This window comes from Leptosomus discolor, chromosome 10 (genome assembly GCF_034619465.1).
Source record: "Leptosomus discolor isolate bLepDis1 chromosome 10, bLepDis1.hap2, whole genome shotgun sequence".
In the NCBI taxonomy this organism is placed as follows: domain Eukaryota; kingdom Metazoa; phylum Chordata; class Aves; order Leptosomiformes; family Leptosomidae; genus Leptosomus; species Leptosomus discolor.
This window is the reverse complement of record NC_141400.1, coordinates 21660431-21686491: the sequence shown is the minus strand read 5'-3', so window position 1 is coordinate 21686491 and position 26061 is coordinate 21660431. Positions and strand designations below refer to the sequence as shown.

At 42.6% G+C, this 26061-nt stretch overlaps 1 protein-coding gene across 3 annotated transcripts in view; it reads left to right on the top strand.

The window, feature by feature from the left end:
- The first annotated feature begins 8955 nt into the window (after positions 1–8955).
- Positions 8956–26061, top strand: part of JAKMIP2 (janus kinase and microtubule interacting protein 2) — a 32391-nt gene continuing 15285 nt past the window's right edge. For 2 of the 3 annotated variants that reach the window (XM_086471170.1, XM_009949365.2), the window contains exons 1-11: positions 8956–9084; positions 12143–12640; positions 14622–14831; positions 15689–15787; positions 17749–17895; positions 19532–19672; positions 20578–20634; positions 22474–22593; positions 22985–23113; positions 24109–24192; positions 24495–24557. In XM_086471170.1, coding sequence (XP_086327296.1) covers positions 8956–9084; positions 12143–12640; positions 14622–14831; positions 15689–15787; positions 17749–17895; positions 19532–19672; positions 20578–20634; positions 22474–22593; positions 22985–23113; positions 24109–24192; positions 24495–24557 — 1677 coding nt within the window. The remainder of the gene's footprint in view (positions 9085–12142; positions 12641–14621; positions 14832–15688; positions 15788–17748; positions 17896–19531; positions 19673–20577; positions 20635–22473; positions 22594–22984; positions 23114–24108; positions 24193–24494; positions 24558–26061) is intronic. The other variant, XM_009949366.1, reaches the window with a different exon arrangement.

The window sequence follows — 26061 nt, the reverse complement described above, 5'->3', positions numbered from 1 at the left end:
TCATGTGTGGAGGCCAAACAGCCCTACACTTATTCAGGAGTGAGTCAAGTTTTATCTCGTGAGACACTTAGCTTTGTTCTAAGGAGGAGTTATGCTTTAGGGTTTGTTTTAAAGGGATTTTGATTGATTTTCTAAATTCTGTGGAATCTACCACTTTTCTAAAAAATTACTGTTCAGACTTGAATTTGAACTTGCTTGCTAAATACAGGCATGAAAACCTGTGCTCTTTGACCTTTGAGTAAGAATTCCAGCTGGGTTTCGGAGGAGCTCGCTGCTACAGCCCTAGATCTAAACAGAAACTTCGGGGTGACCAAAATGAAGACGTGGCTTCCAGTGCTAAAGTGGTTCTGAGGGACGCAATCTGCAGGGCCTCCTCCGGCCTCTCTTGGCTCTGGGATGTTCAGCTGCTCTTGCTTCCCTATCACCCAGATAAATTGCAATTGGCTGCATTTTTCCAAGTGTCCTGAGGCCTTATTTCTCCTCTTGGCTGTGCAGTGTGGAGATGACCTAGAAAGCTGTGACAAAACAAGCTCACCTCGGCTCTGCTGGTGGTGTGTGACCTGCTGTGAATCTGCTGCCTGTGAACCTTCATGTTCCAGCGTGCTTGCCTTGAGAGGTGACAAAAGTTTTGGGCAAAATCACCTGTTACTTTGAGAACCATCTATCTCTGGTAGAAAGAAAGATGCCTGGAAATAACTAGTTTTTGGAACCTGACTGCTGTGGTCAACGTGTCACCATCGTCACTTGCAGCTGCGCACGCTGACTGCCCGAACCTGTGTTCTTGTAGCTGGGTGCCTGGGTGCTCGTGATCAGCAGTTAGGGGTCTGCGTGTCACCCCCACCTGCCCCTGACCCCCATCCTAAACCAGCTTCCTTGGGGCACTGAAGAGGAGGAGGAGCATGTGAGGTGTAGAAGTAGTTGGAGCAGAGGGCTGTGCCTGGTGTCTCTTCACTTTTTATTTGAAACTGATTGCCCATAAGAAAAAAGATTTTTCTTGGAATCCCAAGGAATTCCCAAAATATAGCAGCAGGTCTTTTTCAACTGAGATGAGAAGGAAACAGTAAGTCCAAGAGGTATCTGTTTGTTATAATTGCGTTTCTTTTCTTTCATTCTTCACAAGTGTAAAGTTATCTTTGTGTTGATAGATTAAAAATGGTGTAGTTATATTCTTCCATTTTTCTGATTTTTGACTTATCTGAGAGCATGTTTTGCATATTGTTTCTCTTGTTTTTCAAAACAGCTGTAGGCAAGTGATGGGAGTGCGACATTTTCTTTAATGGCTTGTTAGGTTGGCCCAGTTCTGAGTCACAAGTTGCCAGTGAAACCCTTCTGTGTTGCCCATGGATGTGACAGTTTAAACTGGACATCAACAGAGAGAGTAAAGTATGTCCTAGTCCTGCAGAGGGTAAAGTGCCCAGGATTTTTTCCCTGGGGCTAGAAGGAGCTTGGGACTGCTGTTTTAAAGGCTTCTTGAAGCTGGCATAGGTTGGCACTGTTGGCGATGTTTTGAAATTCATAGACGAACTAAAACTACCAGGTAACTACCATGTGGAAAAGGCATAGTCTGTAGTTGTGTCCTTAGACTTATGCACTTGAATGTAGGTCTGTATGACTAGCCACACATAAAAGGTGTATAACATAGTGTGTTTACTGGGGCAGGAGCAAAGTTCACATTATGCATGTTATTTTCTAAGTGTGTGACCTTGACCCTCTTTGCACCCACAGCCAAGTTACATCCACCATGTGTATTGTTTGTCCCCTACATGAAGTTCATTTTGCACGCACGGTTTGGGCATCCCATTTCTAGTGGATTGTGTATGTAATTTGTGGAAAAAGCAAACCCGTGGTTCAGACAAAAATGGTCTGGCTGGATTCCTCTAATGCACTTCATTACAGTAAAACAAGGTCAAATGTCTGAGATTCCTACTACAAATGGAGAGCCAAGCAGGGAACTGTTGCAGTGCTGTAAGAGAAAGATGGCCTTCGCTAATTTCCTGACAAGGCCCCAGGCACTTTCCATAATGTAAATATGGGCTCGCCTGTCACATGCGCAAACTGGAGCATATATGCCTATGGCTGTTTGATTGGTACGTGCTCATGCCTCTTCATACTCGGCTGAACTTCCCTCGCAGAGTGTGTTGTTTCTCCTGTGCTTGTGCTGCTATTTCAGTGGGACTGGGAAGGCATATTGTAAAACCCAGCTATTAACAAGAAGGTAACCTAGAACGTCACAGAAAAGAAAGAACTAGAGCAAACAGCAAATAAAAGAAAACAAGAATTTAAAAAGTAAAGCATGGAAGCCAAAAGAAAAGTGACAGCAGTGGGTGAAATTTGTAGGAAGGAAGGAAAACAGAAGATTAAAGAGACTAGGTAGGAAGAAGCTTCTAGTGGGATTGCTCATCTAGTTGTAGTTGTCTTTTTACATTCAGTCTTAAAGATTACGGAGTGCTTTCCTTGAGGCATTTATGGTTTTTTTTAATGGCTTGTTCTGCCACAGGAAGCAGCACACCGTTATCCACATGCTCAATGCTTGTCATACCATGAGCCTAATACTTGCTTCAGACCCATGGGAGTGGGAATATAAATAAACTTCTACCTGCTTATGTCATGCAACTAAGCTTGAATTGATCTTAAAAAAACCCACCCACCCAACCAAAAAAACCCCAAACAACACACCCCAAAACACACCCCCCCCCCCCCCCCCCCAAAAAAAACAACCCACAACCAACCAACAAACCTTGAGCTTCAAATGTGCCTTTTCATACAGTAGCAGTTTTAATTAAGTTCAAGTGTAGCCATGGTCTCTTGCTGATAAATACTCCACAGCCTACAGCAATGTGTTACTACTTATAAAAAGTGTTGCAGATTCTTCAGGGAATTCATTTAGATTTTCATTCATGATGCATCTCAAATGAAGTGTGTGCAGCTGTTACTTCAGAGTTTGCTGGATGCGTTTTCTGGGGAGAGGGGCAAAATAGAATCTTTCCTTGTGAGCTCCACACTGAATTTATTATGCTTTAGAAATGGGTTTAATCCTGCCATCTTGGGTGGAAATATGCACATAGGATTTTTTAAAAAAGTTTTTTGAAGCTTAACCAGCTTAACTAGACGTTTTCATGGCCCCAGGGCTCCAACAAGAATTCCTGCAGATTATACTGGCACGTGCTGGTAGAGGGCAAAGCTGCTATTGTACTCAGCAGTCATTCATCGTAAATAATTCTGCTGGTCTTTTTTGTTTGCAGACATCTGACAGATGCTTCTTGCAATCTCTAAATAGTTGCATTGCCAAATAGACTAGTGGGTTTTGAAACAGTTATTAGGGTCATGTTATTCTCACAATCTGGGGATGCTATGGTATTTTTAATTTCCTTTTGTTGATATGTCTTAATGGCATCAGCGCTGTGCCCCATGTACTTCATAGAGAGGTCTATATACTGAAGGCTATGTCCTACTGAAATCAAGGGAATTTTTTTATCTAAGCAACTAAACTGTTTCTTCTCAGACTCAAAATCTAGAGTTTGATCATGTGTACTGCTGAGAACCAGTACATCTTGTTGTCTCCCTTCCCTCCTTTGGAATCGAGAGTGCTCAGTGTAGTAAGGACATGGCAGCCGGTGAAATCCTAACTTGCCTAGATTTCCACAGCAGACTGCAGGGACAGTGCTCTTCAGTAATATAATTAGCACTATGTGGGGAGTATGTGGTATTGCAAGATACCAGGGATTTTTATGAAAGCTTATTCCCTCACTGCAGTCTGCGAGCAAGTGTTGGTAAAGCAGATATTTAGAAAAGCTTTGGCATAAAATTCAAGCTTTATGCATTAAAGGCAGTATGATGCAGAACTGACAATCTCGCTGGCCACTTCCCTCTGAAAGAATGATAGGCCACCTTGCCAGGTGAAAAGACAAGAGTCGGGGAGTTATCTGCATCTAGTTTCAATTTAAGAAGCGATTGGAAGATTGAGGAGGACAGTACTGCTCCTGGGTTTATCCCTGTTTCTGAGCTCCATTTAATTTGGGCAAATTGAAAGATTTTCTTTGTGTCTTTCTCAGAGACAGTTCAGAAAAGACAGATGGCGGTCTGCAGGGTTTTAATCAGGAGTAAGATTGTGGCCCTTTAGGATGAACTGGTTACACTGACTGCTGAAGAGCAGTTGTACATTCATCAGTCATTCAACCATCCTTGACATCTGTCGTACGGATTTTATTTTCATTCACCAGGAGAGCTGCACACAACACTGAACTCCTGGTGACGTTATTCCTAGCTTTGCAGGCCAGGTAGACAGAGTGCGAACCTGTGCTTGTCGTTCACTTTTATATGGTTCCGATGCTTCCTGGTTCTCAGTATTTTGCATGTCAAAAGAATATCATACCAGCTTTAGTCATTAAATGATGCCTTTTGCTTTCCAGAGCAAATCTTCATGTTTTGACCAAGCATCAGTCGTATCAAAGGGCAAACTGCATGCAGAATAGCAGAACTCCTGAAGTTGTTATTTATTTACTGTTAGCAGCATGTCTCTGAGAGCTGGACTATGCTGGAAGAGCCTGCAGGATAATATTAAACCTGACAATGCTAGCGGAAGCAATGAACCATGTAGGCTTGCAGTGAGGAAGGAAGGGGACTCATAAGGAAAAAACCACCTTCAGTTTCTAAACTGTTGAGTTCCTGGTGTTTTGTCACAGGAGAATGAGAATAATTTCATGCTTTATATCCCACTTTTCCTTTCACAGGAGTAGAAAATGTACTGCTTTGTCTGTTTGCCCTTTCCTACTTTCCTTGAAGCCTTGTCTGCTTAGTTCATGATGAGCAGCTCAGCAGTGCTCTGATTGTTGTCAGTCCTGGGGGTCCTACTGTCAGTGGCGTTGCCTGGAAGACTCCAGAAGGTTTGGAAAAGAAGAGGGGAACAGGATGTGCGTTGGGATGCAGAGAGAACTGAGGATGGGGAGAGCAGACAGCAATGAGAACAAAGGCAAAGACTATCTAAACCCTCATATTTGGCCATAAGGTTGAGTTACAAAGAAAAACGATACTTGTTTATGCAGCAGTAAGTCTATGTTTAGTTCAGAACACAGTGCACTGTAAAGACTGGTTTGTGGAATGCTCACAGCTTTGTGCTTGTGGGTATATCCCCCAGCTTCTGATTTTAAAAACTTGACCGACATTTATAACTTCAGGATATTCTTCCAGTGGGGAGAAGTCACAGGGCATTTTGTTGTTGTTCAACTGTCCCTACATTTTCAAAATAGCAATGTACTCACTTTACTTCTTATATACCCTTATCTTTTCTGGATGCGACCCGTACTTCCTGTGATGAATCTTCATTCTGTAGCCTTGAGGCTTCCAGCTGTGTGTGTGTGTGTCTTTGTCAGCTAGTCCCCTCCAGTGTGTGCACAGAGGAAGGCAGGAATGGCTGTTAGATAAGCCAGGAGAGTCCAGTGACAGGAAAGCAATCCTAGAGGTACGGTGTGGTCCTCCGTTTGCTCAGCGTGCGCAAAGTTTGGATGTGCAGGCTTTGTAAGTGATCGAACCTTCAAGGGCTCCCCTGAGAGCAGGCTGACACCGTTACTGTGAGGGCACCTCGACCTGTGCTGAGAGCAGCCCGGTAGGACACTGATCTTCAAACAGGTCCTGGGAGAGGTGAGAGATGGAGAAGGGAGGGAATTTAACAGAAGTGCAAGGCGCTTTTTGGAAAGGAAATATAGATGAGGAAGCGAAAATGAAGATTAAGTGACTGACAGCATTCTGAGTGTTATAGATGTGTTTTGGCCAATGTTGGAGGCTGCAGCTCCCACATTCATTGCTGACAGTAAAGCTCTGCAAACAGTGTTATTTTTCTGATTAACTGCAGGGCAACATCTTCTGGGGGTTATTCTGGAAGAGGAGAAAAAAATGAAGCGGCCCGCTCTCTCTGCTCAATGGAATATGTGGAGTGTTTGTGTGTGTGTAGTTTCATATACATGTATCTGCTGTAACATCAGCTCTATTGGTGTACTCTAGGCCTAATATAATTCCCCATGCGTCCTGGGAGACAGTTTGTTTCAATAATCAAAGAAGAATAGCACTGAAAGGTGGAAGTGACCGATTAGGCCCCTCTCACTTTTTCCTCTGTGGTACTGTGCCTTTCCTAGGCTCAGAAACGCTTCTCTGTTTCTGTTAAAGCATTTTCCACTGTCAGGAATCTTTCCTGAAGCCCATCTTGCAGGTAATGGAATTTTTTTCCTTTTTTCGATGGATATTTTTCCCCTAACCCATCCCTACTTGATTGCCTTCCTAAATTTCTCTCAGGGAAGACTGGAAAAGCCTGTCAGCACTAGAGCTGTGGCTGATTGCCAGCTCCACGTCTGGAAAGAGGCAGCAGAAGTAATCACAAGAACTCCCCAGTAAATAGCATCCAAGTTGTATTTGGGCTTTGTGGCCCTAGTGCATTAGTAGAAGTTTCTGTTACCTCAGCACTACAGCATATCACTGCTGCCTCTAGAATGGCTGTGTATACAAGAGCTAAACCTGTAGTTTACATCTGCAGAGGAAAAAATATAAATGCCTGTTTGATTAGCTGTTGGGAAGTAAATTGCCCTCTTGTAGAAGACTGAGAATGTGTTTTTTGCACCTCATTCTCTTTTTTTTAATACCGATTTTCCCTTTACTATGTTCTTTTCCGAACTCAAGTGTGCATGCTCTGTTGCCTTTTGACACGAGCTTTTTCACTGCTGTTCCAGTCTGCGCTGCCCGTATGCAGTGGCTGTTTGGGTAGCACTGCACCGTATCGTTCCGTCTGCAGGGCAATGGTATCGGTAATTACCTGTCCTTATTCTTTCAAGCCTAAACATCCAAGATATCTCATTGCTGAATGAAAACATTCGTGTCTGAAGTTCCGCTGACCTGACAGCGGCTCGTGGCATGACGTGATGCTGTGCCCCTGACTGTACGGCTGCCCTTGGTGCTGCGTACCTGCTGCGGTGGCTATTGAAGTGTGCCAGTGGTGACAGCAGCCTCAGCCAGTGAGAGCTGCCACGTGTGCTCAGAGCCTCTCGTGCTTTCTGCTGAAGAGGCCTCTGGGCCAGAGGAGTCTCTGAAAGTGCTTTCTGCTTTCAGGGTGGCTGAGGATCTTAAACAGCAAGGCAAAGAAGCATTTCACCTATGCAGGAGATAATATCCTGTTATTTTTTTAATCCATTGTCCTTACTGCTTTGCTTATGTACTGCTTTCTTTCTCAAAAGCCATCCTTTGCATGGTTAATCTGGTGAAAGTGTCATCCTTTGCTCAAACTCAGCAAGTCTTCATATGTTAGTATGCATTTGGTGTCGACAGCCAAAGATTTCTGCTTTCTTGACTGCTTCTGTCCTGTCTCGCCTGATTTGTTTCCAAGCCAGCACTAAATCAGGTCTGTATGTGCTGTGTCACGTGATACCTGACAAGAACAAGCCGTTTTTATTAACTGCTTTCCAAAGCCTGTTTTCTTAATCATCTGCACCCACAGCTGGCTCAGCTCTGATGTACTGTTTCAGCCCTCCTGGTGAAAGGGTCTTCATGTAACTAGGATGATTAGATCCTTTGTTACCAGTATTGAATATGAGGCACTGTGGGAAATATGGATCAGATCCTGCTTTCGTTTGTAGCTCTATGTATACGGCGTAATGCCAAGATTTCAGAGGTGGTGTGACTGCGAGCAGCGTAGGAAGCCCTGGGTGATATGGGCTGGTGTTTTCACGATAGAAGGATCAGTATGGCAAGAAGCGAGTGCTTTGTTCAGTTTACAATTACATTCTTTACTGAGGAGTCTGCTGCTGTCTCAAAGGATGTGTGTCATTTTTGCAGGTTTTGTGGATGTGGTAGGAATGTCAGAGTGACTGGGTGAACATGAACATGGCACCGTCTCAATCCCTGTTCAGTGCTGAGACACATGGACATGGAAATTCCTAGGGGGCTTGTTAAGTCCACATTTATTTTGCAGGAAGGCAGAATACCTCTTTATCCAAGGCTGTCAGTCAGTGCCAATAACCAAGATAAACGCTAAAAAATTCAAACCCCTGCACCCCCCAGAAAAAAACCCAAACCCTATAGATATATGGGGTAGGGGAACATTCACATTCTTAGTGAAAGGGAAGAACCCCTTGGCTTCCTGATCTGCATATCATGCTGATGTGCTTGGGTTTAAGTTTACCGTATCGCTTTGGCTTAGGACAGAATATTCCCCCAAAAATTCGCTTGATGGAAAATGTTGGTGGTAATTTTTTGCATTTCCTTGGAAATGGCAAAGGGAACAATTCCTAGTCTGATACAGGCTTTTGCATGTCACTGGCTCTCTGCTTCTACAGAGAACCAGAATGCTGGTGAGGACTTCAGCACTTCCCCTTTCCTTCTGTGGCAGATTGTAGGTGTGTTGTGGAAAGGCTTTGAGTTTGGCACAGGATTGTGGGAGGAATCAAGGGTTGGGAAGGGTAGGAGGGAGATATTGTTGGTAAACCCTTGAGACTAAAGTGCCTGTTTTGTTGTTACTGCAGACTGCAAGGCTTGGATTAAATGACCTGTGCTTTCTAGTCCTGTACTCTCAACGGCACTAATCCTTATGGTAAACAAACTCCTGTCTTCACTGCATGGTGCCCCTTTCTGAGAATAGGAAAAGGGCATATATGGAATCTCCACTAGTATGCCAGACTTGCATACAGAAGCCTGATTGTGCTAGGATCCCCCTTGCAGGTTTTCAGACAAAGATTGCAGTGTTTGGAGAAGTGAGCTATCTTGTGTTCTGTAGCCATGTGAGCTGTCATGCTGCAGCATCCACTGACAAATAATAGTATCTCTTATTTCTTACAGGGCTTCCAAGACAGCTGAGTCCAGGACCTTAAGGAATGTCACGCAGTAGGTGCTGAACTAACTGGCACTGAAAGGAACAGAAAACCATGGCAGTCCGTATTTGAAATAATTAAACACGTGGACTCTCGCTGATAAGAAACCATGTCAAAAAAAGGACGTAGCAAGGGCGAAAAGCCTGAGGCACTGATTGTTGCCCTACAGGCTGCCAATGAGGAACTCAGGACCAAGCTAACAGACATTCAAATTGAGCTACATCAGGAGAAGTCTAAGGTGAGTGAAGGTTTGGTTTTTAAATAACAGTGACTGTGCTGGAGGAAACACATGGGAAAAATAGTATCACAGAAATCAACAGATGCAATGCAACTCTTTCTTAGAACAGTGGTCTGATTCTTTCCCTACATACAGCATTTTCTTACTCTGGATGTCCTGTTGCTTCTGTGCAAAAGACTCCTTTTTACTGAGGTACAAGTATAAGAAGCCTCTGGGCCTCAAATGGAGCAGTATGTCTTTTCTAAGATCTTTGGCCGTATTCTGGCTAGTGGGTTTCGTCCTGTCTGCTCCATGTTTAGAAATTGTGTAGTGTTGCTGTTTTTTGAATGGCTGATATTTCAGCAAGCCAGGCCCTTATTTCAAAGTTGAGTGAAGTATTCCTTAAATGTGTAGCATGACAATCCATGTCAACCCTTGTAATCTGTCTGCAGTGCAGCCAAACTGTATTGTATACAGTAGGGTAGGTATGCATTGTTTACAGCTTGGTCAAGTGGTCTGCCAGTTGCAGTCTCAGATATGTGAAGTTAGTCTAAAGCCATCCGAGTGTCATGCATGCAGAGTATAGCCATGGCCCTATATAGATGTACCTGTGAAGGTTTGAGGTGCCTCCCATATACTTTAGAAGCCTTTTGTACGACCTCAGGGCTGTGTGCTTCAGCTTCACCTTTTGCCTACATCTTCTGCTGAACTTTTCACTCTTTTCCTGCATTGTCTGTGCTAGGGCAGCCCTTGGTGAAATGCGTAATATCTCTTTACAGTGCTACAGCTTTGTAACCTGTGAAAAGATAATGGCTGGGTGTTGCTTTACACCTACTCTGCACATACCCTGACCCGATTCTCTTATAATCCTTGCAAACAGTATGGATTTTTCCACAGGTGATGCTGAAGTGGCTTTGCAAAGAAGGGTACTTTTTGCTTTCCACAGTGTTGCTCCTTCTTCATTTAGAGGTGCTTCTAGTGGCAAGCACAATATGTCTGTGTTTTGTAGTCAGAGTACAGCTTTTGTGCAATAAACCCTTACATGGTAAGTACTAAAGTTCCCTGAACATGGGTGAGATTAAGGCAGTCTTCAGATTTAGCAATGTGTTCTTTATGAGCAGTGAAGATAACAAATGTCTGTTTGATAGCTCTTGGTGAAGTCTTATGAAGTGGACTGGAGGCAGTGCTAGCTGCAGCCAGGCATCCCCCACCTGCAGTCTGGTAGCAGCCACATTTTCAAAGGATGATGCCTGCCTAGTGATATATTGGTTTTCCAAATGGAATACAATTGAAGTCCATCAACCTGGCTCTTTGATTGCTTTACAGGTAAGCATATATCCTGGGAAAATAAAGCCAGAATGACTTGCCTCTAGCTTCCAAACCTGAATAAGCACAAATCCTTCAGCTTCTAAGAGGTCTTTTTCATAATTTCTTTTTTTTTAGGGGCAGATGTTCATGCCAATATATCAAGGTTAATCATACTGGTAATCTCTGACAACTATTAGCCAGCATAGTGGAATTTGGTTTGTATAATTTATGAGAAGCTAAATGAAAGCAAGAATAGCCAGTTCTGTGTTATCTGATGTTCTGAGTATCTCTGGGGACATTCTCCTTTAACCTACCAGTGCGACTTACAGACATTAATTTGCAATTTAAATTTAAAATAGACAAGATTTGCAAGCAGCAACAAAGCAGACATCACCACTCTTTCGAACTCGTTCTGCATCCTTTTCTTTCATAGATGGTTGATGACAGTCTTGGAAAGCAAAAATGGTTTTTGATTCTTTTGTTTTCCCTGCAAGCTTTGGCATTTGTGTGTTGCACACAGGCAAGACTTAGTTATTCTCTTAAGGAGCCACAGGCTGGCTGCCAGAAAACTGGTGGCCCAGGGAGCTTCTGTAATGTTTTCAACTATATTCTGAGTCTTGCTGCTTTTGTTACCACCACAGCTATGGAATTCCAGTACAGAAATTGCCAATGCAGATTTTTGTTACTAGACATCATCACTTCAAGGATGGGCCAAAATAATGAGTCACAAGAGTAGAAGAGTCTTGAAAACAAAACAAAAAAATAAAGCTGATCTGAGATATATTTAAGTGTGCTTGAGTAACACTGGAAAGTAGGGGAGCAGAGCATTAACAAAATTATGAGATTGCTTGTGCACTTCAGTATCTCTTGGGATGCTCATCCATAGATGTTCTCATCCATTCCTGTGACTAAATTGGGCTGAGTGCTCAGGGTATTAAAGGAATTGTCATCATGGAGTAGTGGGGGGCTAAAAACTACAATCTCAGGAAGTAGATCACACTTCTGAATTGTTCTGCAGTTTGGATTGAGAGGAGTAGACATCATTGCAAATTTTATTTTAATCTGGAATTCAGATTTGTAGCTCCTTTCTCCTTTTTCCCCTAGACAGAAGCAGGTTCAGATTGGACATCTTGGTACAACCTCATTTGTAAAATCTGGTTAGAAATAGAGTGCCAAACTGGTCAGTCAGAAGCATAATAACCAACGAAGCATGCTTTTCTATAGATACTTGTCTAAGAAGTGACTACAAATGCCCATAAAGCTCTATTTATGGGTAAGAACATCAGTAAATATGAAATGTTTCCTGGCTTTCAGGGTTACACCTTACCTCAGTTGGGATCATACAGAGGCAAGGGCTTCTCTCTCATCTGGTTGACTGCCCGTGATCATGAATGTTGCAGGAATCTTGCTCTTTCTGAGCCCTAATTTTCTAGCCAATTTGACTGACGTTCACTGATGGGTTAAAAAGTTGTTAGACGAATGCACGTATATATGTGGAGTCTTATTTCCTAAGGAAATACTGAAAGCACATGTAGTGTCACTGTGTGAGGCAAGACACCTGGAGAAGAGAGGGTGTTGTGACTTGGGTAAAGCCAGTGTAAAATCTATGTGAGTGCCCCAGGAGCTGGCCTGTATTTTGTTGTAGCAGGGTGAGAATCATCTAAGGTCTGCGGCAGGGTGCTCCTCAATTTAGCATGGCTGTGTCTCTGGGTGGACTTGTTTTGACGACATTATGTTGGTGGCAGGTGAATTTCTTTTTATCTCGATGTAGGTTGCTAAACTTGAAAGAGAGAAGACTCAAGAAACTAAGCGTATCCGTGAGGTGGAGCAGCGCAAGCAGACCGTGCAGATCACCGAGCTGAAAGCCAAACTCCATGAGGAGAAAATGAAGGAGCTGCAGGCCGTGAGGGAGAACCTCATCAAACAGCATGAGCAGGAGATGACAAGGATGGTGAAAGTCCGAGACAGCGAAATCCAGCGCCTCAAGTCAGCGTTGTGCGCGCTGCGGGATGGGAGCAGCGATAAAGTAAGGACAGCGCTAACTATTGAGGCTCGTGAAGAGGCCAGAAAACAGTTCGACTCTGAGCGCCTTAAGCTGCTGCAGGAAATTACTGAACTGAAGTCTGCCAAAAAGCAGGTAGATGAGGCCCTTAACAATATGATCCAGGCCGATAAGATCAAGGCAGGGGATCTTCGGAGTGAGCATCAGTCCCACCAGGAAGCCATTTCCAAGATCAAATGGGAGAGTGAAAGGGATATTCGCCGCCTGGTCAGTAACCGAAACAGTTTGTGTGTTCTCTTGCGCTGTAGTGAGTTTGCCTCTTGTGCTTCTTAGCTTTTGTGAATAACAGAGCTCTGCAACGCATCTCAGTTTGCAAAAGTATTACAAGCTTCTCACTGTCATTTCTCAGCACTAAATAGATCACAGTGAGTCGGCCAGAGCAACCACTGTGATGGTTGCTAATGCCTTGAAGTAAGAGTGATTGGCCTGGTCCATAAGGGTTTGACTTGCTGAGATGCTAATACATGTGCAATGCAAAGCATTAGGAAAAGAGGGTTTGTATCTGCGCTTGCTGTTTGTTTCTCTAGCCTTTGTGATGGTATCCTAAGCACATTAAACCATGGCAGGAGGGGAGATGCCTTTTGGTTTGGTCTCGGCATAGCCTTCGGTAATTACTGGGGAAAATGAACAAAATGAGGCCCACACCACCAACGGTGCAAGTTCCTATGTTTCCCTACCATCTGTGGAGAGGGACCTGCTTGCAACAGAGGAAAGTTTGGCTTGAAAACTGGAATTCAAGATTTAACAGTTAAGTAAAAGAAAGGGTAATGTAAACTGTCAAGAATATTTCCACACACTTCCCCGTTCAAAGTCTGTGTTCTGGAGGTATATTCTTGTGTTGCCAAAATGCTCAGTCATATAGTACAGGCTACTATGGTGGATTCTTAATATGTGCCTTCTGAATTTTGACCCTTCTTGTCACTTGGATCCTCATTTGCAGTTCTGTGTAGCCATGTGGACAAACTACTTTTCTTTTTTTCTCATCTGAAATTGAAGATCTGTTTTCATGGTTTTAACATAAAAAGGCTCTATAGTGAAATTCAGGATAAAACTGAGCCATTTAGTAACATTAAGATCAACTCTGATTCCACCTATGTATTGTATGATTTTGTCTTTAGCAACTGATGAAAGGCTTTTTGAAGGCTATTTACTCACGTAAGAACCTTGAACAAGTCCAGAATTATTTTTGTCTGACTTACAATGGATTTGGAAACCACTTGTGTATTGCTGTCACAGTGGGGGAAGTTAAGTCAGAGTGACATCTAGTTAATGGAGATCACAATCTAGCACTACTCGTTTGAAAAATACTTTGGGGAGGATTTCAGCAATATAGAAAGCTGCAAGACCAGAAAGTATCTCTGGCAGCTTCAGGCAAAATTTAGCATAGATACCATTTTTATTTTCAGGGAATGATTCATATCATTCCCAGATAGTAATACTTTTATTTTGCCGTAGTGATTTGCAAATTCTGGTTCACCAAATTTTCTTGAGCTCGATGTTAGCAGGTTTTTATGGTTAAAGGGCTTGTATGGACTGATCTTATTCTAAGATTTAATCTAAAATTTTCTTCTCGGCCATAGTGCTTGAAGTTGCTGTGAGGGGAAATAAGAGGCACTTCTTTTTGTCTCGGATAGCCCTGGGATATTGGGCAGAAATGAAGTAACAATAAAATAAATAACCTTGAGTTTGCACTTAGCAGAAGATTAATAACATGGCAATCAGCTTTAAGAAATACTGGGTCTGCACAGATCTGTTTGTGAGAATCGGGCCGTAACCTCTATGTCTCAGCTAATGCAGCTCCATTTACAGGAGCAGAAGCTAGCAGAAGCTGGTCTAAACTTCTTTGGTGTTGTCAGAGTTTATACTTATTTTTCACTAGTATAAATAACTGACCAAAATGCAATGTGAAAGCCTGAACTCTTCATCCAATTATTTGTTAACACATCACACCATGCTCTGTTCCTGGGCTTCACTCTGTGTAAGATTGGTGAATCTGTTACTGTGGCGATGTACAGTTATGGCTGAAACCTCAAAGCATATTGTTTTACAAGCCTGGTGCAGTATGATATAGCAGATTTAAGTGGTGAACACTGCTATTAAGTAAATCATGTGCTGCTACTTTGGAGAAGGCTGAAGTGCTGTTGCCTTTACACAGTAATATTGCTGTTTGGATGTTTCCCTCCTTCAGATGGACGAGATCAAGGCTAAAGACAGGATCATATTTTCCTTGGAGAAGGAACTGGAGACACAGACAGGCTACGTGCAGAAGCTGCAGCTGCAGAAGGAAGCTCTGGATGAACAGCTCTTCTTGGTGAAGGAGGCAGAGTGTAACATGAGCAGTCCCAAGAGAGAGATCCCAGGAAGGGCTGGAGATGGTTCGGAGCACTGCAGCAGCCCTGTACGCAGGTTTTACTGGCCCTTGCAAAACAGAAACGTGGCTGTGTTTCTCTTGCTTAAGTATTTTCTCAGGCCCTGGGAAAACATTCCCACTCTTACTCACCACAGAGAATTTATGTCCATAGATTCTTCTGAGAGAACGCTATTGGGAAAAGCTTTGTAAGCCTGTTTCCTCAGTAGCTCTATGTACAAATATAAAACATCTTAATTGGTGCCCCTTTGAAAGAATCATTCCATGAAAAGCATGCATCCTCAAAACCAGATAGAATTGGGAAGATGGGTGGGGAGGGGCAGGGAGAAGGCTGGGGGGCAAAATCCGAGGAGACTCGTAGGAGATCCTGCTCTTTCTCTGTCTTATTCTCCACATGTACAACAGCCCTTGCTGTTGTGCGCAAAGCATGCCAATCACCGGTTGTGTGACAAAATGTGATTTTTACACAGCAAATGTGTATATATGCAGATATTTACACATATACAAAGGAGGAATAAGCATGTAAATGTAATTGATACTGAAAGGGATGTCCTTACTTTTCTACCTGACATAGTGGCTCAGCAAATAGAAGCAATGTATAGGTAAAGGCAGTAAAAATGAGACTCTTTTAGCTTTTTGCTTTTTTTTTTCTCATCATAAAAATATATCAACATCTGTTTGGTTGGTTTCTCTTATTTTTTTAAACAGCTGAAGATTTTAAATTAAAGTATCCCCCAAACCAGCATGTTTAATATCGTAAAAATCCATAAATATAATTTGTTGATGATGACAGCTTCAGTTGACTGGTGTGGTTTTTGAGGGTTCTTTTCACAAGCATGTGTTTTGAAAAGAATCAGTAACTGTGTTATGTTGTCGGCAACGAACAGGACTTGCGCAGAAACCAGAAGAGGATAGCAGAGCTGAATGCCACCATCCGGAAGCTGGAAGACAGGAACACGTTGCTTGTTGATGAACGAAACGAACTGGTGTGTGAGCTTTGCACTATCGGACAGAGGAGGTCAGGAGCCATGGGGAAGGCAAAGAGAGGAGGAGCCGAGGATGATAGCCGGTGATGAATGTGCCTTTTCCATCCATCAGGCTATTCACTCGGGAGGCTGAGGATGTTTTTTTTTAATCCCAGACGTAAACAGTAATTTCGTTGAAGTTGTACAAGTACAAAATCGCAACGGAAGTTGAGGCAGAGAGGCTCGTAGGTTTCTATATGAATGCTTCTGTTCCCTCCTTGACCTTTTCAGTATACAACAGTGTATGGTGAGGCTGATCTTGTAAATGAAATAATGTCTGTAGTCCAGTATTTGACCAGATTGAGAATAGTTAAGTATTGGATCTAGGGAGAGTGGACAATGATGAATTGATCCCTTTATCTGACTTTCTTGTAGATAGTGATACCTGTGTGTGGAAGACAGCCCTCTGGCTTTTTAACCTCTACATATTTCTAATTCTGTGATTAAGGACAAGGGTGGTGAAATTCAACTCTTGATTTTTTTTTTTTTTTTACATTTTTTCTTTTTCCCCTGAGCTAGGAGTCCTAATGCAGTTCTTTCATATTAATTTAGCTGGCTTGGATCTCCTCGATGTTCTTAATGTAATAGTCACAAAATAATGTCTTATCAAGATTGCAAATTACAAATATGTTCACATGTCTCACGTCAGTTATGAAAAGCTCTCAACCCTCAAAATTTCTGTGATACTGAGTAGCTTGGAGTCTGATGAGTCAGCTTGATTAGCTGTTGCATGTCATTGAATATTCAGCCTATTTTTTCACAAGGAAAAAAGGTAATTTAAAAAGGCTTCTAAGCCGTGTCTTGCACAGTGTGACTACAATGAACACGTTTTGTTAAGTGTGACCACAAGTACTGCTAGAAATACCATACACTTCGAGACACATTCGGGCTAACAACAACTAACTTCATTCTTAGGGTAGGACAAACAGTTGTTTTGCCCACAACTGTGCTAATCAAAGAGGTAACCACTTCCTAGCTGCTCCCCCATTTTCTGTTAGCAGAAGGTGTCTTCAGGTACTTGCTGACCTGCTTCAGACAAAATCACTGGGTTAGTTTAAATAGCCTAGTAAGGTGATGTGATGATGTAAGCAAATGTGATCAACTGTCCTTAATAGCTACAGAAAACTCTTGCAGTCCTTTCCTCAGCAGAACTGCAAGCGGCAGGAACCTCCCAGTGAAAAACAGTAATACAGAACTGGGACAGTGCTTTTGTTGGGTAGATCTTCTGGGCACAAAGATAATGTCTTTCCAGAGCCACATGCCATCCTCTTTGTCCTCCCTTAGAAAAAGAAACTATATCTATAAACCACTCAGTGTTACTGGGTGGAACTGATTTTTTAGAGGAAGAGATCTTGGTTAAAACTCTAGTTCTACCAATACTGGAACTTCCAAGCATGCCCTAAGATACCTTCCTATCTTACAGGATTTGTTGTTGAAGTGTGTGATTTGTTGATTAAAGCAAAGTTCATTGTGCATATGCACAAGTATTTTGCTGTGTGGCATAAAAAACAGACTTAAAACTATGTTGTTGTTGCTGTGATCCAGACTGGGTAGGTACCTATGCAAACTTGTCTTTCAATGAGAAAATCAGTGGGTTTTTTTGCAGATAGAGCACAGATCATTTTGAACTTCCGTAGCAGCTTTGTAGTTGCCTGATTGTGGGTTGCTTCATCGCTGTGTCTGAGTTTTCCCATAGATAAAGCCATCTTTCAGAAGCAGATATGCAGAATTATGCTTTGAGATTTATAGATAAAGTAAGTTGTGGAAGCTGTAAGCATCAGTTCCATTAGATGGCTTTTGTCTGGCATTTTACTGGGTTAGTAGTCCAAGGGAAGTAACAAAAATACTTCTAACAAAGGAGGGAGAAAAAAAAATCTTTTATTTGGATTATTTACAATTATTAATTGCTATTATCAATCCAGTTGAAGCGTGTCCGAGAAGCTGAGAAACAATGTAAACCTCTTCTGGAAAAGAACAAGTGCCTCACGAAGAGAAATGATGAACTTATGCAGTCTTTGCAGCGCATGGAAGATAAATTCAAAGCAGTTACTAAAGAAAATATAGAAATGGTTGGTACTGAAGAGCAAAATGATTACTGAATGATCTATGTCTGTTATGGTGACCACATCTGCAGAATGTATGCATGTACATACATAGAGAAAATGTGTTGTATATGGTGTGTCATACTATTGATAAGCTACAGCCATGCTTAGGTCTGTATATAATAGGCTTACATACTGTAACATTGTGTATTATCTATACGTGTTCAGTATATTTAAGTGAATACATAATCACAGTCTTTAATACTATCCCAAAAAATAGAATATTGAGTTTCAATTTTTTAAAGAAAGAAAAAGAAAAAAAAAGTTATACCATTGAGTCATATCCCACTGTGCTGTTTTGCATCTGGGACTCAAAAAGGAAGCTGTTAAGAGCAATGTTTTCAGCCAGTGTGATGTTCATCTTTCAATGTACGTGTTCTTGTTAAGAGCTGATGATGGCCAAGTCAAGTTCTGGTCTGCCACTGAGCACATGCAATCTTTCCATAAAACATAGGCCTGGTAGATGGGTATGGGAAAGGGAGAGTGGCGGTGTTATAAATCTGGCTAGGTTATAAATCTCACAGATCAGGGCTGTATGAAGCGGGGTCAAAGCACGTTACGTCTATATCCTTCAAATGGAATTGCCCTGAGTATCAGTCAGAATCCTGTCCCTACACATGCACTGATGTTGCTTTGGCATTATTAAAAAAAGTAGGTGGAAGTTCTGGGTTGCCAGATGTAAGCCGGCAGGCTGAGAAGACTTCCCCTGCTAAGTGTGTTTGCATGTCTCGTCTCTGGCTTGCGATAGCTGCTGTCCTCATCCTGAGCAGGCTGACTGTTCTGCAGTGGATGCAGCTTTCCTGCTGACTAGGGTGAGATGATCAGATTCACTTTCTTGTCTTATACAAAAAAGACTTTAGTGTTACAAGGTTAATACACTTTAAGACTCTGCAATTCACCCATGCCCAGAAGACAGATAAACTTACTGCAGGTGTCATGGGTCAGAATTCTTCTTCCACAGCTGTGGTAGTACAGATCACAGCAAAGAGAAGGGACTTGGGGATCTCCATGTGTTAGATACCAGTGGGCAGCACCACTGGTGCATGTGTGCACACAGCACACATTCTAACTTAGCTCCCTGACGTCTACTCTTTACACTATAGATGCCCAAATTATGGAAGTTGGCAAGTGGTGGGTGGCTGGAGTAATTCTCATGGGCTGTAGCCATCTCTTCTCCCACACATGCTTGGGAGGAGGCAGGATGTGGATGTCTAGTTGAAATAGATCTGGTACCACGGGGTTTTTTGCCTTCTATTCTGGCTGGGTGCATGGCTCACATGACTGAAGCATGTCTGTTTCCTCGCTGTATAAGGTCATATGATGGGTATCAGTAAGGGCGTATCAGTAGAGGCTATATTGCCACACGATAAGTAAATAGATAAAGCCTTGTTGTTCTGGTTGAAGAACTGAGCCTTGCTGTGCTGCTTTATTGTTAAGAAGTGCTGACAGGTGTTAATAAAGTTACAAAAATGGTGTAGCTGAAACGTATTTAAAGGGCTGTACAGCTTAAATGGAAGATAATGTCTAATTTTTAACTGAAAGGTGGTCTTTTTGTCTTTTAATTGCTGGATCTTATTTTATCTCTTTCTTCTTCTTACCACAGAGAGAAAAAATGACATCACATCCTCCTCTAAAGAAATTAAGATCTCTCAATGACCTGGATCAGGCTAATGAGGAACAAGAAACTGAATTCTTAAAGCTTCAGGTCATAGAACAACAGAACATAATAGATGAGTTAACAAGGGTATGTCCAGAGCACCAGGAAATTAGGAACGATTCCTGTGTACAGTTCACCACTGATAGTATTTCTTCTTATAACTAAAGGTCTGAGCATTAATATCTTATCTTTTATTTTTAACACCTGCAAACTTTTAGATGTAGGTGTGCATGGGTGCAGTTTAACTGGATTTCTAGTGGGGCATCAGCCCCTATGACACAAAAGTATAACTCTTATGTGTGAATTAACCTCACAAAGAACCACAGAGCTTGGGAAGATACCTACCTGTTCACAAGGCAGGGCTGTGCCAAGCTGTTTTACCACTATAACTAAGTTAACATTAAAACGTTTCCTTAACAAGAGGCAGGCACACAGTGCAATCATGTGCTGGAAAAGTGTGTGCTGCTAGACAATGGTTCACTAGTTCTCCTGTCATTAAATACTGACAATCCCTTTTTCAACTGATTTTGCATTATGATGTTGAGGGGAAGGAGAAAGAGACTCCAAAACAGGCTGTTGTCTCTTCTGAGACATCATTGCTAGGAGTGGTGAGATCAACAGTGTCATCATTTAATGACTTTGAGACAGAGGCAGCATCTCCTCTGTGGAGATGCAGACAGCCTCTCGTACAAAGCCCAAACCAGTCCCCTGCAACAGGATGTCCATTAGCACCCATCATTTGACAGCCTGTCAAGGCAACTGCACAGCAAGGGTTTTTTTCAGATATCATGTCTTCCCTTCTTCAAGTGGTTTTCAGCTGACATATGTACAGATTTGGATATGAATCCTCCCTTCCACCTGGAGTCAGATTCCTGTTTAAATGTATGAACAGAGAGGTGGTGGAAGCCCAGTGATTGATTTCCTCTGTAGATTTGGCCTTCTACAGCTGCAAAGAAGAAAAGAGAGAGTAACTTTTTAATCTTATTTTCCAGGACAGGGAGAAACTCATTCGTCGCAGAAAGCATAAAAGGAGCTCAAAGCCAATTAAGGTAAGAGGAAAAATTGTTTTCAGCTTGTGAAAATACTACTGGCTCTGTAGGAAAACACACTTTAGCAATCTGATTAAAGAGAGCTTTGTGGATTATTACAATCTGCTTTAGTGATCAGGTTTATAAATGCTTTAGTTACTTTGGGAAAGCTTTTTAAGTCCACTTTGAAATTTGGTTAAGTGTCCGTAGCTATTTTATTTTCAGCACAATGGGGCTTTTTCCCCCCTCTCTGAAGTAGTAATAATCTTCCTTCCATCTGGTTTCTATAACTACTGGTCTTGAGGTCTGTTATGCTGAGCTGTATTTACATTTCCAGAGACCTTCTCATCTATCTTCTGCTATTTTTCATAGCATGTGGGCTAAAGTAAAATAAAATCCTTGTGCATTTTTATTCTTTAAGTGGAAGTTTCTGCCTGAGAAATTGAGCGTCATTCTCTCCTGCTCAGTTCCACAGGCCTTTGGCTACCCCTTGTATTACCCTGAATTGAGTCAAGTCCAAAGCTGGTATAATTTACAACAATTTTAGAGCTAAGTAGTCAGTAGTTGTTCAGGTAGCTCCTTTATCAGCTAGATGTGAAGAATGGCTTTGCAACAGCCATGTCCCACTTGCAGAAAGCAGAAATACTGTGTAGGAAACAGAGCTTGATTTCTCTTTGTCCTCCAAGGACATCCCTTAGTATGTCAGCCATGCTCTGTGGAAGTAATCCAACTCTCTCCTACACACAGAGAATTTCAGACCACTAAATCCTAGATGTGACATTACCTTGCTTCTATATGGATTTTGAAGCAATACACAGCAGACATTGCTGGGAGACAAGGAGTAAAAAGTATTTTCATCAGTCAACTTTATTTCTAAGCCAGAGATTATAACGTGGGAGAATACGGTTATTGTCTTCACAAATGAACAAAAAAAGCTAATATATTCAAAAGGTGATTGGCATTTTTGGTACATGGTTTTTTGTGTAATCCAAATTCCAGGTTTAGAAGGTTCTAACCTGTCAGCAAAAGTGACCAGTGTTGCAAAGCAGAAGTGCATCTTAAATGCTCGTCGATCAGTTTGTTTGTAGAATTATTCATAAGCCAAGTATTTAAATGCTCAAATCTGTACCCTGAAACCAAGCCTGCAGGGTCAAGCACCTGTCTCTTCATAGGACATGACTCACAGTTCTCATTTGATTTAATTCAATTACTAGGACTGGAGGTAGTGAGGTGTCAGATGTACAGACAAACTGTGTAGTGTGAGCAATCTCTTACAACATACAGCAGTTACTCTAGTACTGGAAAGATGTATGAGATAAAAGTCTCTTCATGCTAGTTTTGTGTTAGTATAGCTTTCATTCACTCGAACAGCAATACTAGTGAGAGAAGCACTGAGATATTAAAAATACCAGCAGTGTCTGTGAGACAAGGAGTGTTCCCTATTCTGCACGCTTTTCCAGATCTTTATGGTGTTACCTTTGCACACCAGTCTGCATGTTGGTAGATGTCTTCTGAACAGCTTTGGGGTTAACAAACAGTTCTCCTGCCTTCCTGCAAGGGCAGAGACTTTTCCTTTAGCATGTTGCTGCTCCCATTATGTTTTCCAAGTTTTAGATTGAGCCAGAGCCTCAGCTCAGAAAAATTAATCAGCAAACTCCTCCTCTACTAGCACGAGAGCTAATCTTCAATGTGGTTCCCTTTGGAGATGGTAATTGCAGGGATAGCCCATTGCTCCTTTTCCATGCCTTGCCTTTTTAAAATAAGTAGCAATGTGATTTTGAACTATCCTTTCCCCCTTCCTCAGAAACTCATGCTACCTGTTTCCAAGGAGATTCAGAAATCATGTTTTCCCTTCTTTAGAGGCATGTGGTGGATACATTTTTTGGGTACGATGATGATTCCATGGACTCTGAAACATCCTCTGTGGCCTCATATAGAACAGACAGAACACCAGCAACCCCAGACGATGATCTGGATGAGGTAAGGTCTGATTCTTTCCGTAGGCAAGGACAGGTTTTCAGGAGACTTGGACTTCCAAAGCAAGTGGCCAGGGTCTCAAAAATGCTGAGAGGTTCTTTCAAAATCTAGTCCATAGAGTCTACAGCTATGACTTCATTGCCATCTGAGATGACTTTTTTTCCTTTACCCCTTCAAGAAAATAAACCTATCACATTTCTTTTAGCTTAAACACATATAAACACTGTATAAATTCCATATTCTTACTACTTTATATCACAGCAAGCTCACCAGAAAAGCTATTTGAATCAAGACCTGTAAGCCAACTATTGTGCTTAACAAATCACACCTGCAATCTTTGCTTTGGCAGTGCTTTACTGTCTGGTGCTTAGACATGTCCTTTCTTAATCTTCAGGGTTTAGCAGCAGAAGAATCAGAGCTGCGGTTTCGACAGCTGACAAAGGAGTACCAGGCCCTGCAGAGAGCGTATGCACTGCTGCAGGAGCAGACGGGAGGCATCATAGATGCTGAAAGAGAAGCCAAGGTCAGTAGTAGTTTGAAGGTAAAAGCATTTCATTGCTATCAGGACATAGAAATCCCTCAAAGTGACATACAAGGGAGTGGAGTTACATACAGCATCCATACATTTCACTCGTTTGCTGTGTACATTTAAAGAGAGTACTTTGCTACATTTAAGAATGGACACACTCACTCAGTTTACAAGGGGCAGTCCTCCACCTGAACGTGAACCCTCTGCAGGCAGGCAGGCACGCCAAAGCAGGCAATTCTGCAGTTTGGCACAGAATGGTAAGCGTTTTCTCATCTTTTGCCCAGGTGTGAAGGGGTTGAGTCTCAAAGGTAAATGGAGGCCTGTGGGTTTTCACAAAGGCACACATTGCACCAACTTTAGGAATATTCACCTGAATGTTTCTAACAGAGAAATACAATTTATGTTCAAATTTGAATGTGATGCAGACTACAGTAAACCTTCCAAGGCTAAAAACGTTGTCCCTCTAATAAGTCGTAGAATCATTCAGGCTGGAAGGGACCTCAGGTGGTCTCCAGCCCAAACTCCTGCTCAAACCATTGTCAGCTGTTGGAGCACACAGGGTAGTTTAGCACTTTGTTGAGTCAGCTCTTGAAGACCCCCCAGGCAGCTATAATTGCTTCTTTCCACTACCTTTTGCCACTCTCATCTACCAAGCACTTTCTGTCAATTCAGGAACTGCCCCTTACTAAGGTCTTTGAGCAAAGCCTGTCACCCGGAATACCTGAGCTTGTGTTTCACTACTGATGCAATACATGGTAATAGTAGGCTTGGGTGGGGAGAGGGAGCTGATCTACCACTCTGGCATACAGATGACATGAGGGAACAATCTGAGGGGTGCCACAAACCATTGCTGAGCCAGAATCTTTTTAACAGTTACTCACTCAGTGGAAGCAACAGCATAAACCGAGACTCTGCTGTGTTTGGTTCCCTTTAATACCAGTCACATTGCTGGTTTTGTTAGTGTTTAATGCTATGCCTGACTTCAACAGGCTCAGGAGCAGCTCCAAGCTGAAGTCCAGAGATATAAAGCTAAAATAGAGGATCTGGAGAAAACTCTGGCACAGAAAGGACAGGTAAGGACTTCTTGTGTATTTTCTTTTCCTATTTTGGACCTTGACTGCTCTGCTTACAAAATACCTAGCACAATTTCAGTATGGACTTCCATGACATGTAACATCACTGTTCAGCAAACAGGCAGGTCTAGTGATTTCAGAAGCCTTGTTACAGCTTGGTAGGCTAATACGATCTTATTTTGTAAATGAAAGTTCATTCCTGTAGGATTATAAAACCTGAATATTGTGGCTCCAATTTTCAATAAACCTGCCCAGCTTCATGGAGTTTGATTATTCTGTAATAGTTCTGCTTCATCCAACAGGACTCGCACTGGGTGGAAGACAAGCAGCTTTTCATTAAGAGGAACCAAGAGCTTTTAGACAAGGTATGTTCCCAAGTTTTGTGTGTTCATTCTGAAGGATAATGCAATACACTTTTTGGACATGCAGCCTGATGCTTATAGGTGTAGTATAAGGATAGAACAGCATCTGTTAATATGGACAGACAAGCCCTCTCCAGCTCTGCTTAGGCACTGTTGTCGCCGATGCACCAGTGCTGCTGGTAAGCCTCAGTCTGAGAGCTGGATGCGCTGCTCGTTCTGGCTCCGAGGCGCAGACCTTTGTCTGTAGCATTGCACTGAAGAAGCTGCTGCTGCACTGGCAGGATGTTTTGGGCTTAGCTTCTGGGTGTGAAACAGCAGGAGAAATGCCGTCACCCTCCAACACCAGGACCCTTTCATACTCCTAGTCCCTGGGCGTTCTGTATATTTTTAAGGGCTTAGTCATCCCTAGGTCCAGTGAAACTTGTACTGCTTCGTCCTGTGGTTCGTTTAGGGATATCATCCGTTTGTGTGTGTATATGTATTTGTATGCATGTATATATTATTAATCATGGACTATAAGAATACAAAGAACCTCAACATTGCTTGCATATCACCAGCAGTAACAGCAGCGGCCATACATGAGACTGCCATCAGCACCAGATCTCCTGCTGTCTTTCACCTCCCCTGATGAGGTTTCTCAGCCTGTGTTTCTGCCCTTCTGTAAACACACCGACTAAGTCTCCAGCCCTGTGCCATCCTTCCCCATCCAGACAAACTGACCCACGGGGTCCCATTTGACCTCAGTCTTACCATGCTCCCTAGCTGTCCTTGTCCAGGCCCTACCCAGACAACCTGACTGCAAACTACATGTCCTGGCACTGGCTGGAGACGTGCAGAAGAGAGCAGACTGAGGAGCTAGCGGTGGAGTTGTCCCCAGCAAGCAAGCTATAGACAATTGGCCAATGAGTGGTGTTTAAGTCTATCTGCGAATCGACAGAACTGCTCATGTGGAGGTGCTTGCTGTGCAGTTCACACACGTGCTTGCATGGGGTGGGATGGCTGCTCAGGTAACTGCCTCCTCAAAGGCAGCTCTCCCTGCATGCCATCTGTGCTTCATGTACTACACCCTGGGAGTCTCTGATCTAGCCCAAGCTCTTCTCCGGGGCAGGTGCAGCTGTTTCTGTGCCATTCCTGATAAACGTTTATCCAACCTGTTCCCAGAGTCCTCCAACGATGATGTCTCCACATCCCTCTCCAGGCAATCTATTCCAGTGCTCTGCCATGAGAGCAGTGTGTTTAATAGCTAATGCAGACTCAACTCATAGCTAACCTGACACTTCTGTAGAGTTATCTTCCCTGCTGATCTTCACTAGGATTGGATTCTTTTAGGAAAACCTCCCGCCTAAGCAATTTATGATGTTTAGGAAGTTGAAGAGCAGAAGTTCACCTGTAAACTAAAGACTCACTGAGGTAAAACAGCAAGTAGTGAATCATCTCTAGAGTTTGGATTTTGCACTGCCTATGCTACCTCAACTACTATTCACCAAATACTCAATGATTCTTCTAA